The 18,954-nt window shown below is 40.6% G+C and overlaps 1 protein-coding gene across 2 annotated transcripts; it reads left to right on the top strand.

Annotated features, from left to right (window-relative positions):
- The first annotated feature begins 1,618 nt into the window (after nt 1–1,618).
- Nucleotides 1,619–17,826, top strand: wdr75 (WD repeat domain 75). Of its 2 annotated transcripts, none has more exons than XM_042218551.1 (21): nt 1,619–1,763; nt 2,027–2,156; nt 3,736–3,801; nt 4,324–4,423; nt 4,839–4,963; nt 5,740–5,810; nt 6,229–6,345; nt 6,456–6,544; nt 7,067–7,225; nt 7,465–7,524; nt 9,134–9,249; nt 9,329–9,504; nt 9,614–9,771; nt 9,984–10,164; nt 12,210–12,301; nt 12,498–12,593; nt 13,552–13,721; nt 14,703–14,762; nt 16,207–16,353; nt 16,465–16,556; nt 17,258–17,826. In XM_042218551.1, the coding sequence occupies exons 1-21, from the start codon at nt 1,678–1,680 to the stop codon at nt 17,469–17,471; spliced, it is 2,505 nt and encodes an 834-aa protein (XP_042074485.1). In that variant the 5' UTR covers nt 1,619–1,677; the 3' UTR covers nt 17,472–17,826. The 2 variants fall into 2 exon arrangements, with proteins under 2 accessions (XP_042074485.1, XP_042074484.1); XM_042218550.1 differs by having other exon boundaries at nt 9,614–9,780.
- The last annotated feature ends 1,128 nt before the right edge of the window (nt 17,827–18,954 follow it).

Here is an 18,954-nt window from a genome sequence, read left to right as displayed (position 1 = left end):
TTTCAGCTAGATCACAAATTAATGATAAACAGTCTAAATGACCAACCAAACATAATGGATAAACCATTATGTGAAATCAGTGACTGTAAACAAACTTATATATAGTAATTTATGGAAGTTTGTTTGCACCAGTTTTGAGTTATGTATCTTAGAATTTCAAGTTAACAGATAGCAGAAAATATGGTATTTTTTTTATTTTTTTTAAATGGTGGAAACAAGCATCTATAGGCAATTGTTGAATTACACTAGCTAGATTAAATTATGAGTTAAAGGTCATAAATTATTTATGACTAGCTGATAAACTGCTTGCTAACAGTTTGCTAACATTAAACCATTATGTTGCTTTTGAAGCTAGCAGTTAAATTGGCATTATGACAAAGTATCAAATTAAATTAAATTACTAGAAATGTTGATAGGTTTTGTTAAAGTTATACCAAGTGTCTAACACTTTTAACTGACAGTTAAAATGGTTAGCTAAACGCAATGGGTGAACCATATACTGTAGCTAACTTTATCTATATTCTTAGGCAACATTTGACATTTATACCAATAATAAAATTATTTACAAACCTTTAAAAAAAAAAAATCAAACAGTTCAAAACACAATTAATGAGCCATAAAGTGTTGAAATGTGTTTTGATTTTGATTCTGCTGCAAAGGCAACTTTTTAAATACCTTGGTTAGTAGCTAAACTAACAAACTAAGAGTAACACAATCGATTAACACCTGTTATATTAATAGCTGAGACTGTTAACTAAATACAGTACATAAACCACAGAATGTATATCTTTAAATATATTGCTAACTTAAATCACAAATTAAAATATGTGTACTTTGCTAAAGATACAGTTAGCAGTTGTTCCTGTTAATTTTTCCATATTATGTACTGGGGTATATTTGTCAGGGGCAAAATCTTAGTACATTCATTTTTTAAAAAAAAATCAATTAACACTTATTTTATTTTCTGTCTTTACCTTAATAAGACATTTATTTTGTCACTCTCTACATTATTGGCTTACATACCATTTATTCACTTTATTCACTTTTAGTCACTTACAGTTATTTATTCACCTTTCAGTCACTTTAATTTTAAAACTGTGTAATTTTAAAACTGTATATTCTGTGTATTTATTATTTCACTCTTATTGCCTGTTCTTATTGTCCTTATCTTCATCGTTATGGTGCCTTGTTGTTTGTTAATTGCCCCTTGGGGATAAATAAAGTCTTCTGATTCTGTTTTTAATTTTCCAAATTCTTCCCTGATAAATAAAGTACATCTAATCTTACCTTATAACAAAAAAGCTTATGAAACGTAGAATGACTGATTAGGACAGAACTATACAAAAGAAGTGGCACATTTAAATAGAAAAGTTTAATAAAATTCTTGCTGAATAAAAATATCAATGTAAATACAATAAAGAGCAAATAAAAACTCTTACCATTAAATAAACATTTTGTGGTATGAGACTTTCTGCATATGTAACAAAATGTCAGAGGGTGGGGAACTTTTAAATACAATTAAAACATTATTTATTATTTATTAATTTGAAGTCATAAAAGTGTACCGTGTATTTCTTACTGTAGCCCTCCTATCCAGCAGGGGGCGCGTGTTAAACGGAGTGGTGCTGACCGAGTGAGGAGCAGCGCTCAGAGGTGAGAGTTCACTCCGGTAAAAACATGGTTGAACACGGGGATATCCGCGTGGTTCACTGCGGCGGCAGTAAAATAAACTTCAGGGATCCTGTGATAACCCACGACTCCAGGTGAGCGAGTGTTTTAACCTGCTGATGTTTCATATTTAGTGGAAAGGTCTCGCGCGGTTTGTGTCGTTTGTGTTAGCCTCAGAGCTGAGGCTGTTAGCATTAGCTTGAGAAGCTGCTGGATATTCCTGCTGCTGTTTACAGCATAGTATCAGCAGCTCGTCTCAGCTCCGTGACTTTGACTGAGCCACAGACCAAGACTGAGCTGTGTCCCGGTCCCTACATGTTTGTTTGATGTTTGTTTCCTCATATTTGTATCGCTGCAGGTTCCTTCTGTGCGCCTCCGGAGAGGCTGTGAAGGTGTTCAGCACCTCCACAGAGGAGTGTATCCACGAGCTGCGGGGTCACACCGGGCTGGTGACAGGTGTGCTGCTCAGACCCTCAAACCACTTACAGGTACAGTCACCTCTCCACCTAGAAAAACGACTTTTTTCAAGACGTCTTTATCCAGAAACTCGCTGATATTCATTTAATGTTAGAAAATACAGGAAACAGCAGAATAGCTGCTGAAGCCACTTTTTCTTTACGTGTAATTATTTATTATTTATTAAGTTTAGTTCAATCCCCCAGCTCTGATCAAACAAGAATCAGATCTCTTTTTATTTATTTATTTATTTACTTACTCATTATCCTCATTACTCACTCTGTTGGTTCAGGCCAGAAAGCAAAGTAAGTAAACTCTTGATTCTCTGTTCCTGAAAGAGCCCCAACTTAAACTCTGAGTCAGTTACGATTAGTGGTGCAACGGATCCAAAATCTCACGGTTCGGATCGGATCACGGTTTTAAGTCACGGATGGGATCAATTTTCGGCTCAGCAAAAAAAGACAAATTTAACTCGCCATTTACTTATTTAGGTATTTTTAGCCTATTAAAAAACATTCAACTCAAGACTCATTCCTCGCAGTTATATAAAAACAAATTAAGGTGCAATATAGGGCAGTGCAGGGCTTTGTATCTACCACTCCGTGGTAATATAATGAGCGGTCACAACGCTTTCTGTTGCCCTGGAGGTCCACCCATTAGGGCAACAGAAGATGCCTGGGACAGTTCAGGCATAACTTTAGACTTTTCCTGCGCATACATGCTTGGAACGATCTTATCACTGAAGTGGACGCGCAACGGGATACCATAGCATGGCTCAAGCACGTTCATCATAGTTTAAACCCCCTTGTTTTACACAACAGAATACGGCCTCACGTCTGCAGCTAAACACTCCAATAGCTTTTGTAATAGCTTTAGCCCGGACGGATTGGGCAGCAAATGGCGCAAACTCCTCTGCTCCTCCTGGACTGCTAGCACTGGCCATAACTATGGCTTGACAGACTGACCACGCGTACCATGCACATACTTTTTTTTCTTCTTTTTCGAGTCTTCGGATCACGTGTGTGCCGAACCGTGGAGTGGGATCGGTCCGGATTACGGATCAACGGTGATCCGTTGCACCACTAGTTACCATGGAAATGGAGCCTGGGAACCATTCCTGGTACCTGACTCCTTCCCTCCTGCTCCTCATACACTCACTGCTGCTTTATTAGGTACACCTTTGGACCACCTTTTGTCTTCAGAGCTACCTTACTTCAAGGCACAGATTCAAAAAGCTGCTGGAAACATGCCTCAGAGATTTTGGTCCATGTTGACACGATAACATACAGATGTGTCTCTTGCACATCCATGATGGAAATGGCCTGTTCCACCACACCCCTCAGGGATAACTCGGGGGTTCACTGAGCTAATGCTGATCAACATTTCTGGGTCCAAAAAGTTGGCTTTTAAGACTTTGAGTTTGTTAAACCTCCTTTTCAGCAGGACCCTATTTTTTTCCCTCATTTATTTTTTAATTGTTTTTATTCTCTGTACTTTTCTTTTTATTATTATTGTTTTTGGGGGGTTTTTGGTTTTTTTTATATATATATATATTTCTATATAAATACAGTTCATTGTTATGTCTCACACTGTGCTTGTGTTGTGCTGCAGGTTTACTCTTCATCACTAGATGGCACTCTCAGACTCTGGGACTTCACAGACGGGATTCTTATTAAGGTTGGACGTTGAGTCTTGTTGTTTCTCTCCAGTCTTTTCTGTCACTGTGGATCATCAAACTCCAGCTGCAACACACACTTTCCTATTTTATCTCTGTTTATAAAAGTGAAATGAAGGGTTTATTTATTATTAGGCAGCCCTCAAACAGTTAAAGTGAGCAGGGCACCTGTGATCAGTCTGCGAACATGCAGATGATGCAGATCCTGTTCATGATAATAAAGGAAATGTGTTCTATCTTCTGTGCTTTGACTGCATAACTGAATTTTCTTGAGCTAACAGAAGTTTTTTGCATTAGTTCTGAAACATTTCCTCTCGATGTCCTTGTGGGTGAATAATTTAATTAATTATATATATTTTTTTGTAAATGAACTCTCATGTAAAATGAATTGTTTCACCTTAAATTAGCTACAAAACATGGAAATTCAGCAGAAAAAGGAGTAGAGGTGTTTATGATGAGGTTTGTGGGTCCAGTTTAAGAGCCCATGTTTCCAAGATGCATGACAGCTGTGCGGTCTCTTCTAGACTTGTGTCATTGGATACCCAATCTACTCCTTCTACGCCTCTGCCAAACATGAAAACGTCATCTTTATTGTTGCATCCATGCCGAGTGACAAAAGAGCGGGTAAGTGTGACATCAGAGCGCCATTCAGACTCCATTTGTGAAGTAAAGTTTCTAGAACTCAGTGTGAATCTGTTACACCACCGTCTGAGGGGTAAAGGAAGAGTCCCCAAACAAGGTTTATTAATAAAGTGTGATATTTATTTAATCGCAGGCTACTGCAGGGTGACCCAAGGGGGAAAATAGCAGAGTGATGCTTCTCAGGGCAAGAAGTCAAATATTAAGAAAAAACTAGCCAGGCAGATGCCTGTATGTGTCATACCTCTTCATGTTGAATGTTATTGCTTGTTTTGGAATAGTTTTAATGTGTTGGAGTCACCAGGTCGTCCTCGAACCAGCTTTAATATGTGGGAAGAAGAAGGTTTTTTTAGAGGTCGCTGAATGGGAATGTGTGAAAAAGGCTGATTTGTGTTTGCAGAGCGTTTCCAGCTGGTTGCGGTCCATCTGCCACAGAGTGGAGATCAAATGGTGGAGGCTCAAGAACTTTCTGCTGTACTCAGTGGTGTCAACCCCAACCCAGCAGCCATCGCCTTTGGCAGAGGGGTACGTACATGCCGCCACAGCTGATACCAAGAACTGACTACTTCGACTTAATCTGTCAGGAACTTTAGTTTGACAACTGAAGTTTCTCGAGGAAACGGTATTTTAGAGGGGAGTATATGAGAGAAAGCTAATGCTTCTTCACTGCAGATTATTTTAGTGAATCAATGGTCAGCTGTTCCCAGTGAGTCCCTCGTCCTCCATTAGCTTTCAGCTCCTTCGTCTTGGACTGCAGCCTGTGTTCTTTGCTAGCCCAGCACCACATGAACCAGTTCTTCCTCTGCTACAGGCTCTGATTGGAGTGACTCTACAGCTAATCACAGAAGTATAAAAACAAGGACAACTGTTGCGAGCTGCATCCCAAAGTGTAGAATGATGTTGGAGTCGGTCTGACTGCAGGATTTTTTTGGGGGAAAGGTGCTGGGTGGTACTGAGGCTGGCAGGGAAAGAACAAGGCAGTGAGGAGTGGAGGTTGAGGTAACAGGCTAGCAGCGCTGCAACTTTCAAAATAAGAGCCAGGGATTGTCCACTAGTCAATGTTGTCAGAGAAAATACAAATTATTAAAGGACCAGACTTTGGTGACATGAATGTGCCAAAGAAGTCTGCCTGAGGAAGCAGAAATGTGGAGCTTGTGCACACTTCAGGGTGTTAGAAGTCCAAAACTCTTTATCATTGTACTTCACTGTGTTTAGCAGACAACAGTTCAGACGTTACTTCAGACTGAAGTGTTTTAAATCCAAATGTGTCTGATGCTTATCGCCTGCTTTAATCTTCACAGGGAGAATTTATTGCTTCAGTGAACGACTTGCAGCTGGAGGTCTATTTCTTCAAGAAGCAGAAGTCGTTCAGGTGAGAGTGAAGATGGTCACTGGAGGTGACTTAGATTTTTAAAATTCAGGCTCCTATTATTTATTTCTCCTGTTCCAACGCTGAATGATTATTTTAGAGTTTTGTTTAAGGCTTCAGGCCGCTCTGAATGCTCAGTTTCACACAGGAGAAAAACGTCTCTTATGTGGTCATATCAGTTGTGTTCTGTTTGAGAGGTAGAGCCAATCAGGCGAAAGTACTTCAAGTGTCAGAGATTGTATATTATTTAAACTTTTACAGCTGCTGGGCTAGATGTTAATTTTAAAAGGTTATCGTGTTAGTTTTATTTATTTATTTTTGTCATGGAGAGAAGCAGTGCTGCTGTCACACATGACAAAGGCCATGTTGTGTTGGCTGATGTTCAGTAACACCAAACATCTGTCCTGGTGCTGGTTTTTAGGTTTTTCCTGAAAGAAGACAACAAAAAGGGCGGCTGGAACACATTCACATGCGTCGCCTGTCACCCGAAAGATGACTGCATCGCCACGGGACACGAAGACGGGAAGATCCGCCTGTGGTGAGGGACCTCGACTGAAACAAACGCAGATTATCGATGATCCAGATCTTAAACTTCTGCTGGTCGCTGGTTTTGCGTTGTAAAACTGACATTCCTGCTCATCCTTTTAGGAGAAACTTTAACCACAAGAAGGAGTACACGTACTCCACTCTGCACTGGCACCACAGCGCCGTCAGCTCGCTCTGCTTCACTCCAGAAGGTATTCATAGCTGTATTATAGTTATTACCTGGTTCCCACGATCATTAGGAAGTCCTTAGTAGTCTGAAATTGAAATAACAATTAAAATGGCATCAAAATATCTTATATTATACCTTTTTGTGGGTGTAAAATTTGCAGAAGTTGTGAGAGTCAGTAGAATAATTTTAAAGTTGTTTGCTTAACTTTCTTTTGTGCTCCTTTATTTTTTTTAGTAACTTGGATCAAAACAGTAGGGGTGATATTTAGATTTATTTATTTATTTTCAATCAAATTATCAAAAGCACAATAAGAAAAGGAAAACACATCAACTAAACTCTAAAAAAAGGACTTTCTAAAAGTAAAAATATTGTAATTTTCTTGAAATCATCCATTTTTGCTACAGTTTTTTTACAGAAAGTGTAAACCAACTTACTAACACAGCAAGTTCCACATGTATATATTCTTCCAAGGAACAAGGAAACAAACAGAAATCACTCCTCTGTGTGTTACGGTTTTAGTTATGTATTTATTTTGTATTGTCAGGGACCAACCTGCTGAGTGGAGGTGTGGAGTCTGTGCTCATCCAGTGGAGGTACAACCAAGAGAGCGAGCAGGACTTCCTGCCCCGCCTTGGTGGCGCCATCACTCACATCACCGTCTCACCTGATGGATCGCTATTCTGTACCTCACACAGTGACAACAGTAAGGAGTCTCAGCCTGCAGGATTTCAATGCAGATACGCACAAATTATTGTCAGTGAAATTCGGTGAACTTGGTCCATTCTTTCAAATCAAGTCGTGCACCTCTCAGATTTCACTAAATTGATTTCAGAGCATTTGAGTCACTCAAATAAAATGCAGTTAAACGGCTCAGGTTCCAAACTCATTTTCTGCTTCAGCGATTTTCTTGTTTATTGAAGGTTTTGTTTCCCTTCCTTATAGAGATCACCATCATCCAGAGTTGCGTTAAAGTGTCTGCTGTCATTCAGGGCCTGGTCAAAGGTGAGTACATACTGTAAGGTGACTTTTGAGCATGATGTATGTATAAATTATAAAGATATCATGTAAATGATCTGTGCAGTTCTAGGAAAACATGAAGCCTTTAATGCGCTAGTGTTAATTTAAGATGTGCTTTACTGATCCCTAAAGTACAGAAGCCAACACATGAAAAACAAAAATAAATGCAATATCGTAAAACAAAATAACTCTGAAAGTTTAAAAAAAATATACCAAAGGAGCTCATTTAAATAGAAAATAGGTCATGATCTGCACCATAGACTTCATTATAGAATGTAAAAGAAAGGAAGGCAGTGAAACAGTAATTCTTTGCTTATTTTCTAACTAACACAGATTTTTAGCATCAGTAACACTGCTGAGGTGTATCTGACACTAAAAGTGATCCTAAAATGTGCGTTTGCAACATGTTTTTGAACCTGCATGAACATGAGAACGACTTTGAAATGCCATTGTTGGAATTTGTCACACAAATTGAAGCAAAATAAAGAATTGTCGCCATAGTGCTGGAAATTAAGTGAAAGAGCTCAGCGAATGACAGTTTCAGAATGATGCCGTAAGGAGTTTAAATATAAAATAAATTCAGGTGTGAAGTGGAAAAGATTTCTGCCCTCGCTCGGGATCAACATGCGGTTACCACAGTAACTGCGTCAGCTAAAGGAGGAATCCAAACAGTGTGATTCAAATTGAAAAGGGCTGTGACGAAACGATACCACATTCGAGTCCATTTGCATAGGTGTATTCCCACACAGAGTGAAGGATTATGGGTACACAGCCTACACAGACATCCTCCACTAAACCAGCAGCATGAATCTCAAAGTGGATGACGCTGCGTGTAGGTGGAGTGGTTGGAACAGGAAAGCTGAGTTCACCATGCAGAGAAAACATGGCACAACAGCACAACCAGCAGACAGTGGAGATGACAGTTAGCAACGCTGAACATAGGATCAACACACGATCATCTGTGAGCAAAACACAAAAACATTCCTTCACCACAGCTAGTGCAATCCCAAATTTTCTCTCAGTTTAACATCTCATTGTCTGCTGGAAAAGTCCGGAAGCTAAGCACGGACATCAGAGTGTTCCCGACGGTCATAAATAAGGTCACTAAACTCATTAAGCTATTATTTCACATTTCTCACAATGATCGCTGGAACGGTCACACACTCAATGTGGTGGACAGCAGTTAGGTAATGTGCGCATGATGTCACATGAGAAACCACCACACTTTGAAGAAAAACCACAAGTAGATTTGAAAAACAAAGTGCAAACCAACTAACTTTATCTTCACATAAAACGCAAAAAGAAATAGAAATTTACTTTGTTACCATGATAAAGGTGTTAAAACAAAAGAAGCACCCAAAAAACCCATTTGAACAAATGCACCAAACAGGGAAAACCAGTAACTGTTATTGACTGGTGATGTGAGACTGGAGGAAATGTAGTTTAAAAAAAAAAAAAAACCTTTTAAATTTCTTCATCACCTGCCAATAATGTGTTTTCATAATTAATGACATCATAAGTTTGTATCAGAAAGAAATAAAATAATGTCTGAGTATGTGGGGTTAATCCTCCTTAAACCGGTTTTCTTGTTCAGGCGACAGCATCAGGACAGACTTGATGATGGATCCTCGCAGCAAAGCTCTGGTGCTAAACGGGAAACCCGGACATCTGCAGTTTTACTCGCTCCAAAGAGACAAACTGCTGTACAATGTAAGCTCTCAGCAGGTCTCACACACGGGTGGATTTGAAAGTGTGGAAACTAGGTTAACATTGTCTGTTTCTCCCACAGCTGGACATCGTGCAGCAGGAGTACATTCATGAATCGGGCCTACAGCAGTTCGAGGTGGTCAAAGCGGCGCTTGACGCCTCTGACTCGTGGTTGGCGACGGTGGAGGAAAGACATCAGAAAGCTGCTGAGCTGGAGCTGAACCTGAAGCTGTGGGCTTTCGATGAACAGACGCAGAGGTACAGATGTTACAGCTGTTTGTCTGTGGGCTGCAGGGTCAGTCAAGGTTTCTCTTTCATGTGATGAAAATAGTGTAACAATAACCAACCACACCCCTGTCACATGCAGTTTTGTGCTGAACACGACCATCTCGGCCCCCCACGACGCCCAGATTACCGCCATGTGCTTTTGCCAGCCCGCCGACAGCCAGACCACCCTGCTGGTCTCCACCAGCAAAGACGGACACTTCAAAGCCTGGCAGCTCGCTGCTCCGGCCCACACAGAAGGTACAGACGGTAAGCAGTCAACCGAAAAAGCCAACCACCTAAATTCTCATAATATTAACTGTTTAATGGAGGTTTTTAAGTTTCTACCAGTGTGCTTTTCAGAACATCACGTTGAACATGAGGTTTAAACCAAATTAGGCTTGCTTTTCTTTCCCCTTCACACAGTAATTCAGCTTATGTCTGTCTCTCTCTTTGTTTCCTCTGACTTGCAGATGAAGGTCCTTCCTGGTTATGTGATTTCGTCAGTGCCTATCACGGCCTGGTGCCTGAATGCTGCAGCTTCTCTGCTGACGGCTCTCTGCTAGCCGTCGCCTTTCAGGAGGTGGTGACCGTGTGGAGCCCCTCCACCTGGGAGCTCCTGACAACCCTGTCGCAGCCGCCGGGAGCTGTCAGGTCAGCGCGTAGACTCATACAGAACGGGTCAAATATCAGCACCGTCACGGTGACCTGTTTAAGCTTGTAGCGTTAGTTAACCCCGTCAAGTCTCCTCATTCCTCTTCAAAGAGCGTAGACACACACAGAACGGGTCAAATATCAGCACCGTCATGGTGACTGGCTTAAGTTTGTTACAAGTGAATAGTTTGTTACAAGTTATTATCAAAACTTGCACAAGTAAAAAGCCAATAAGAGGAATTCCCCGACACATCTGTGTAAACCTGTTTATCAGGTTTAACTGGTGAAGATGCATCTCTTCAGCTGCTGCCATCAGTCAGACAGGTGTTTCAAACAGACGCGTAAAGTTAGAGCTGTAGGCTGACAGACCGGTTGTTGAATTTGCCAAAATTTGAATTTTTTTTCAGATTGTTTTGCATTATTATAGATTAAGCCGTTAAATAATGTGTCGTGGTGTCATAGAGGGTTTAATAAAGTATTTAGAAAAATTAACTGAAGAAATGAGATAACCAAGTTAAAGTCCAAAAATGTTTCCTAAAATGTCAAAACCTCAAACTTCACAAGCAGTGACATCGCGCTCTCATTATTTTCCATTAATTTTAAGTTAAAAAATGTCAAATTGAATGCGTGTTGTTTAGTAACGATTCACCAAGATCAGTCACACTCCATGTGGTGTTATAACCACACGTTAAAGATGGAAAAGTGGTCAGCATCACTGGCGGGGCAAATTTCACTGGCTGACCAGCTGTGGTCGCGCCCTCGGGCGAGAGCAGGGGGCTTTATCCTCGTAGCTGAGAGGTTTGCTGGACGAGGATTTGTGTCGTGGTGTTTTATTTTCAGTTCAACCATTAAATGACTTTCTCTGAAAGCGGTTTTAGAAATAAGTGCACCATGTGTGCTTGTAACCACGGTGATGACACTTAGGTCAAGGCTTCAAAATCAGGGCTTCACAAATTAGTATGCATCAGCGCTTTGGCTGTGTCCATCTTTTATATACAGTCCAGGTGAGTACGTAGTGTAGAGTTTTTGTTTTAGAATAGAATAACCCTTTATTGTCACTATACATGTTATTCACAGTGTTTACCGCTTGACAGTAAAACCTGCGCAACTCGAGCAACAGTGGACATTTGGCTAAAACGGGGGATGTGCTCCAACGTTCACTGCCAGCAGCTGTTCTGAATGAGTTAAGCAGGTTTTCCCGACAGAAGTTCAGAGCTTTGTTTCTCAGAGCACCGAAGGATTTTTAACCTTCTGTGCAAAAACGAGCGCTGTCGTTTCGTAACACTGCTCAAGTCTCCAAAAATGTTGGCACGTTTCCCCCTCAGCTGACAAGAGGCCCACAGAGGTCACTGAGGACGTGAAACTACTGCTGCTGGTTTCTGTACCACTTTTTTGAAATAATCCCCGAAAAACAGAGTCAGCTTTTAGCACGTTTGTAGGAAAAACAAAAAGAGATGACTTGCATTAAAATGAAGGAAACAGAATGTTAAAATCACTTGAATATTCATTACTGGACATTTATTTTTGTTTCCTCTCACATGAATCTCAGTTTGTCTGAACTTAAAGTGCATAAAAGCCTCTCTGGCCAAAAAGTCAGTCACCCTCTGACAGCTTTCTTTAAATAAGCACACAGTTTCTGTTTAATTTCAAATTCAGATGTGAAGAGACGGACAGATGTTTAGACAGCTGCCCGTTGCTACCCCTTACATAACCACCACCTATAGATGTCCAGAGCTGAGTCACCAGATCTCAGTCATTAATAATGTTTGCCCTTGCCTGCTGAGGGATAATTATAATTACAACACTTTACCTCATCTGAGTTACTTTAAAAGGAAAACATTTGTTTTTATAATAGGAATGTCTGTTTGTGATTTTCTGTGCTCTTAGCTCTGAGTGGGTCTTTGCATGTTCTCATTTCAAGTTCCTAAGTGCAAAAGCTAATCCTGAGAAGTATGCGTGGTGTGAGGAGCTGGTTGGTTGGGAATTGCACTTCAGATTGTTTAACCACGAGATAAATAAAAAGGACCTTTTTTCCCCTCCATCAGTGATCTTTGTTTTGGGCGACTGAGCTGTTCCAAGTATCTGCTGGGAACCACCGCCAGCAATCTGCTCTGCTGGAACCTCCTCACCTGCTCTTGTAAGACTTCCCCCTATGTACAGACATGCTCTGTGCAACTTAAAAAACTATTTTTATCCCAAAAGTCTGAACAGATTCTAACATATCCTTAAAACTTAGGCTCTCAGATATGAGAGGTCTGTTGACTGGTTAAAAAAAATTGCATGTCTCCATCTGTTTTTCCCCTCCATGTCTTCCTCTGTGTCCGATTTGGCAGTGGAGTGGACCACTTCCATGGATGTCAGGCGGCTGGTGGCCGACCCCCTCTCCGAGAACATGGCTGCCTTTTGCTATCAGAGCGGATCCACTGACCGTAAGCTTCAGGCCGTCCACGTTAAAACTGCACAAAAGGCATCTGAGAACTCTAACCTGATTGGCTCATAGTGGTGCTGTAACCTCAAGATTGGACCCAACAACGAAGTCCAGTTTAATTTGACTCAAATAAAAAGGCCACTCTGGTTCCTCAGAATCAGAATTACCTTTTAATGCAGAGTTTAGACACGAATGAGGAATTTGTCTTTGAGTCGTTGTTCAAAAAACAGTCGTATAGATTGTAATACAGTATATGGTATATATAATGTATGCATTTCCCTCACAACAGACAGACACACACACACACAATTAGAATGCATACTAGCTACCTGCAAATGTAAGCATGGAAATTAAGAAATCTCGCAGAAAAGAACCAAACTGTTTACTCACAGCAGCAAGTCAATATGGAGGACCGAAAGTGCCAAAATAAAATTGTAGTAGTACTTACTTTTCAATAATCCCATCAATGAAAAATATAAAAAATCAGATATGTTTGGCTTGATTAGTAAATTATTCTGCCACCAAATTCATCAAGAATTGATATTAAAAACTAAATGTTTAAGTAAAATGTGACTTAAACATATATTAAACTGAGGGTTTTATTTCATTTTTAATTAATCCCTGATTCATTTTTACTCATTTGGAAGTTCATTAATTTAATTATGTATTTATTCACCAATTAACAATGGGAAACTTAATTAGCAAGTTAATAATTAGCTGTATTTATACAGTCTTAAATAAATACACAGGCAAACTAAAATTTTAGCCCACATTTAATAAATAAAAAGACTAAATGTGATTTTTATGTTATTTTTGATGTATTTAATGACAGGTTAATACATAAACCTAATTGGTAACTCATCCAATAATGTGGAAGATAAAGGCGCTGTCCACACACACTTTCTTTTGTGACTTTTTGAATCGTTTTATATCACTGTTTCTCTCTTTCCTGCTTTCAGTGTTTGTGTTCAAGCCCAGCGAGCCTCGGCCACTGTTTTCCCATAAGGCTGTGTGCTCGGGGAAGGTGACTCAGGCCGTCTTCGCTCCCAGGGAGGAGATGCTGGAGAGCTGCGAGGAGAGCAGCCAGTGGCTGAACCGCTCTCAGCTTTACTTCCTCACTCAGCAGATGGTAAACAACATTTCAACTTCTGCTGAAGAAAAACAGAACGAGAAGTCAACATAAATGCTGCTTATGTGCCGGGTCGGCCTGTTTTTTATTGGCAGGGAGAGTCAGTTTAAATCATAAACACTGCTTTTTATTACTGTAATATAAAATATGCAAATATATTTAAGGAACTCTGTTGGATTTGAGTCTGAAAGAAAGACTCGTGAGAGTTGTGAGTGCTCTAAAGCAAGCGCTGCACCTACAGGTTGTTTGGCGCCTTGCGTTGTTGCTGATTATAAGGTCAGTCAGGTCACTAAAGGCATGGCGTGTCGTGCAGGAATGTCATAGCTCAGCTCTTTTAGAGCCCCACCCCCCCGAAGCCTGAAGAGTCTCTCTTCTAATTTTAGGACAAAAGATGAGACCTTTACATATGTGACATTCCTACACCTCCATCTGACTGAAGGTACAGGAGCGGCTGTAGATGTGAAAAATTCAGCTTTACAGTCCTCTGAAGGTGCTTTAGAGGTGCTTCCAGTATTTCCAAGGGGGAATAATGAATGTGGCAGGCACAGGTGTTTCAAAGTTAAAGGACAAAAATGGCTCCAGAATGAGTCCCAGCTTTACCGTCCTGAGTTTTGGTGTCTGCTCAAACAGCTGTTTTTTGTTGTTGTTTTTTTCACTTTCCAAACTGACTGACAATCTGTAGTGTATCTGTGTAAAAGCTTCGTCCCTGCGGGACTGAACCTGAACTAGTTTCCACAGCACTGAGAATCACTCTGGACTTAGTGGAGAGATAAGATACTGGCCGTTTATCCCTCCCGGGTTGCAGATGACCTCATAACTGATAGTTTTTGTAAACATCCTTATCTAAACTCAAAGTGTCTGCAGTGAAGAATTAGTTTATGCAGTCAAACCAAAGGAAAATTATTTGATAAATAGTTTATGAAACACTTTCATCGTGATAGAAATAAGTACTTTATGCTGACTGTGGACTCTTCCCTGCAGGATCTTATGACATTCACCACCAAAGCCGAGGAGGACAGGCTGCTGGCATCCAGCAAACAGGTGAGCTCCTCCCATTGGTTTTGCACCAAACATTTGGACTTTTATTTGACCTTGTAACACATTTTTCACTTTAAAGTAAGGACCTGCCCACACACTTTGATCTGATTGTTTTTATGTTCAGAGCTTGTGTGAATTAGGGGTCAGTGCAACCACAATAATAGACTTGCTGTTCAGAACTTCCTGTTCCAAGTGCTGGGTGGTGTTTATAAAACAGCAGTGGGCTGGAAAGGTACTGCAGAGGGTCTGAGAAGGTTTTTACAGTAAAGTTTACCTGAAATATTTTCTTATAAAACAAGAAACTGAACCAAGGTGCAAAATTAATCAGAGTTATTCTTAATTTTCTGTTTGGAGAAAAGCTCAGAAGAATCAGTGAAAACACAAGGAAGGAAATACTTCGTCTTCAGCCTGTGCGCAGCTGGGTTTAAATGCTTGGTTGGGGCACAGAGGAAGATCTTGAGATTCTGAAATGAGCCGTGGAAGTCTGAAATTTAGGAATGGTCGTTTTGCAGTTTCCCACGCACACATTTTACTTTGGTGGGCCGCTGGGGCTAATTTTAGCATTTATTATTTAAGTAGACACTAGAGAAGAGAGGTCTGACCTCTGGCTGTTGAAAGTTCAGTTGCTCTTACTGTCTCCTATTTTAACCACCAGCGATGACAGTCCTCCTTTTGCTGTGAGGAGCTCCTGCGAGCTCCTACTGAGGTGGAGGACTCAGTAGGATTAAACAATGCTAAAAGTGTGTGGGGTAGGATCTAAATCTGTGGGAAACAGCTAATAAAGAGGCCCGTGCAGTCTCTCCATTAATCTCCACGGTTTACCATGGGGCGACCAGATCCCAACATGTGTGGGGTATGTTAGTAAAACGTGAAGCACGTGTTCGGTTTAAATATGACTGTTACAACTCCCTCACTGAGTAAATATTGTAAGAGGAAGCCAAAGTTCAGTCTTGTGTCTTCTTAATGTTTTCTCTTTTCATCCTAATAAGGTTTAAGTTGTTGAGGAGGACAGAAGATGAATAAGCTGAGTAGTTCCACATAAAGCGGGACACCTGGCCTCACAAAGCCTAAACATGATGGAGATTAACCCTAATCTGGTCACTGGCCACCTGGTAGAGGTTAAATTACCCAGGATGCTGCATACTGGGAATGTTTAGTGGTTTTGAGCTATAGAGAGACCAGACTTGATACCTGAGAGTGAACAGTGAAGTAAAACATATCAAATGAAAGTCAAACTGTGAGCTGGACTGAGGATTTGTTCCATTTGTTTTCTTCGGGAAGGAACCCGGAGGGTGAAAGAAGTCCATTGTTCTTATCTGAAGTTACAAAACCCTCCAGTGAAAAAGCCATCTGTTGATCCAGCTCCATTCCCAGCCTCAGATCTGAGAAATGCTCCTCTGCTCTCAGTTTCTCATTAATAACACGTTTCTTGCTTTCCCCTCTCAAGCTTGTGATTGACGACAGCGTAGCCATGACGCCTTTCTATCTGCTGTTGGGGAAACACAGACAGCAGCAACAGGAGCATCAGGACTCCGACAGCAGCCTGTGGGTGGAGAGAACGGCGCTGCCGCAGACCTCTGCCTCCATGAAAGAGGTTGGTTGGTTGTCCCTCCAGGGATCCCGTCCCTTTTGTGCTGTACGTAACTACAAATGATGGCATTTTAAGACTTCATTGTTGTTGCTGTTTTTTCCCTTTTTTTCCCAGCTCCTGCAGACCCCAGCTCACGTGCTGCCCTCCACCTCATACCTGTGCTCCATGTTTGTTCAGTCTCTGCTCATCTCTGTCTCAGACGCCAGGTCAGTAATCCAGCTTTTCCTGAATAATTGTTGAAGCCGCTGCAGTTGTTTGTTTCCTACTCAGCGTATACACAAGATGTGAGTCAGAATCCATAACTGGTTTAAATTTGTCCGATTTTTCGCTCAAGATCATCTTCCAAGGTATCTGCAGACAGCTTCTGGCGTGGCTGCTATTTGTAGATCTCTCAGTGAAACAGAAAACACAAAAAATGCATTCAGCAAGCAGGGAAAAGGTTTTAAAAACGATCCGCACATCAGTTTAAAATAAATCAACATCAGACTTAAGTGCAGCACCCAGACTGGAATACAGGCTACAATAGACATGATGTAAAAGTGTAAATATTTATAAGAAAGATTCATAATGAAAACCTGAGGGAAAAAAATGAACATTTTTTCCTGGAAAAACTTTAAAATGAGATGCCAGGGCTCGGTCTTAAAAGGCGAGAGACTCTGGGCAATATTAGCATTAAGAGAAGATGATAAAAGATTATTCAAATTAAAGTTTTAGATTTTCAAACTCTTTTAAACCTCGTTTGGTCTGATGATCTCAGTGTGGATTAAGAAAATATAATTGAAACTGAGGCTTCACATGATTCAGCAGCACATGTGAAACTGAGGTCTGTTTATCTCTAAAAATATGCTGAGTCACATTGGTGTTGATAATTTTTTGGGGGGGGATTTTGGTGTTCTCGTGGCTTCAGGGAGGAAAAGGCACATGCAGAAGAGGAAATGGAGAGCGAGAAAGAGGAAGAGGACTCTGAGGAGGAAATGGAATCCAGCAGGTCCAAACCGGAGCTGGCGGCGGCAGCGGCGACAGAGTCGGACACCCCCGCTCTAACGAAGGCTCAGGCGAGAGAACTGAGGAGGGTGAGGAAGCTGGATCACAGCTGGCTCGCAGGCCTCCTGGACTCCTAACCAGAGCCTGTACGAGGTTTCCACCAGCAGCTCGGACGTTTTCTGTTTTATACCATTAAGTCAAAGTGGGCTTCTTCCACTTTGTCTCCCTGACTGGAAACAAATCTCTGTGCAAACACAAAGCACATATTTGATTACACAATCCTCAAGTCATTATTGGACAAGTTTATGACATCCAAACAATGGAACCCCTCCCAGCTTTTCCTCCGCTGTTGTACAGCGAGCGCGAGTTTCCACCAGTTTTCTTGCCAAAACTCTGGACTGAATTTTTGGTCTGGATTCTTTTCAATCCTCAATTGTTTTGTCTTATTCTTTTTTTCTTTTTTGGAAAATAAATATTTGTACCAAACCAGAGTTCTGCTGCTTCTAGGTTTTTTTTTTTTCACTAAAGCATAAAAATATTTCCTCTTATCTGTTCTCTCAGCATGTTTTCATGTATACAAATAGCTGCAGTATCTGCTGTTTTTGAGAAATGTGACATTTCCACTGTTGATGTTCCAGCTGCAGAGAAGCATCCCCGCCATGCTCAGCATGGTGGTTTCACAGCTTAAGTACTCCATAAGTGACACTATGAATAGGTGTTGAGTTGATCTGATTCTCCTGAACTTATGAAGCGACAAGGCACCAAAAAAGCACAGGATTTTGACCCACGTTTGTGTGCTTCAAAAACCCATAACTATGAAAATATTCACAGTATGAAAGGAACGTTTTGGCTCCATTAAATATAATGAAGTTGCTGAGAATCCCGACTTCTCTTTAACCATCCAAACGTCGCTGCTGTTTTAGTTTTCGCTCTCCGTTTACGTCCAAAGTTATAGTAGAGCTTTTCTTTTGTTGTTTTTTTAACTTCTAGTGTTTTAGAAGTCGTCCCGTTATAACATGGTTTATCGTCTTCATTATCTAACACACTAATCCAGACGGGTCATTTCATCAGGAAGTAGGATTTTATTTATTTATTTATTTATTTATTTATTTTTCTCTTTGTTTTAACTCCATTTTATTTTGGAAAACACTTATCTTTCCGGGGAATCTGGAAATTGTAGCTACAGTTATAACCTTGGCTACACTCCTCAAGTAAATGATGGATTTGGGTTTTTTTGTTTTGTTTTGTTTTTTAATATAGTTTCCAAGTTTATATGACTTTCAGTATCTTCAGAGTTCAAGCTGTTTTCCATTATCAGTATAATGAAGGGTAAAGGTCATATATGTAACTTTGGTTGTATATGCTTGTGAACCACATTCAGTTCTGCTTTCACAAAGGGTCACAATAACTTGTGACCCTTTTAGCAATGTAAAGGTTGAATAGCTGACGCATGGGCACTGCTGCTGTTTTTGATCAATGCCCATATTTTTGTGTGACCTCCAACCTTGAAATGTCTGATTACTGCTGCTATAAGGTTTGTTCGCACTCTTGAGTCCTGAAGTCTTGAGTAAGCTGATTTCAGGCAGAGCTGCTGGTGTTTTTTTTTCCCCCCCAGGATTA

This window comes from Haplochromis burtoni, unplaced genomic scaffold, assembly GCF_018398535.1.
Source record: "Haplochromis burtoni strain Fernald_Lab_line unplaced genomic scaffold, NCSU_Asbu1 Contig_20, whole genome shotgun sequence".
NCBI classification, from domain to species: domain Eukaryota; kingdom Metazoa; phylum Chordata; class Actinopteri; order Cichliformes; family Cichlidae; genus Haplochromis; species Haplochromis burtoni.
The sequence above is the reverse complement of the archived record's forward strand: the minus strand, read 5'-3'. Positions and strand labels throughout refer to the sequence as shown.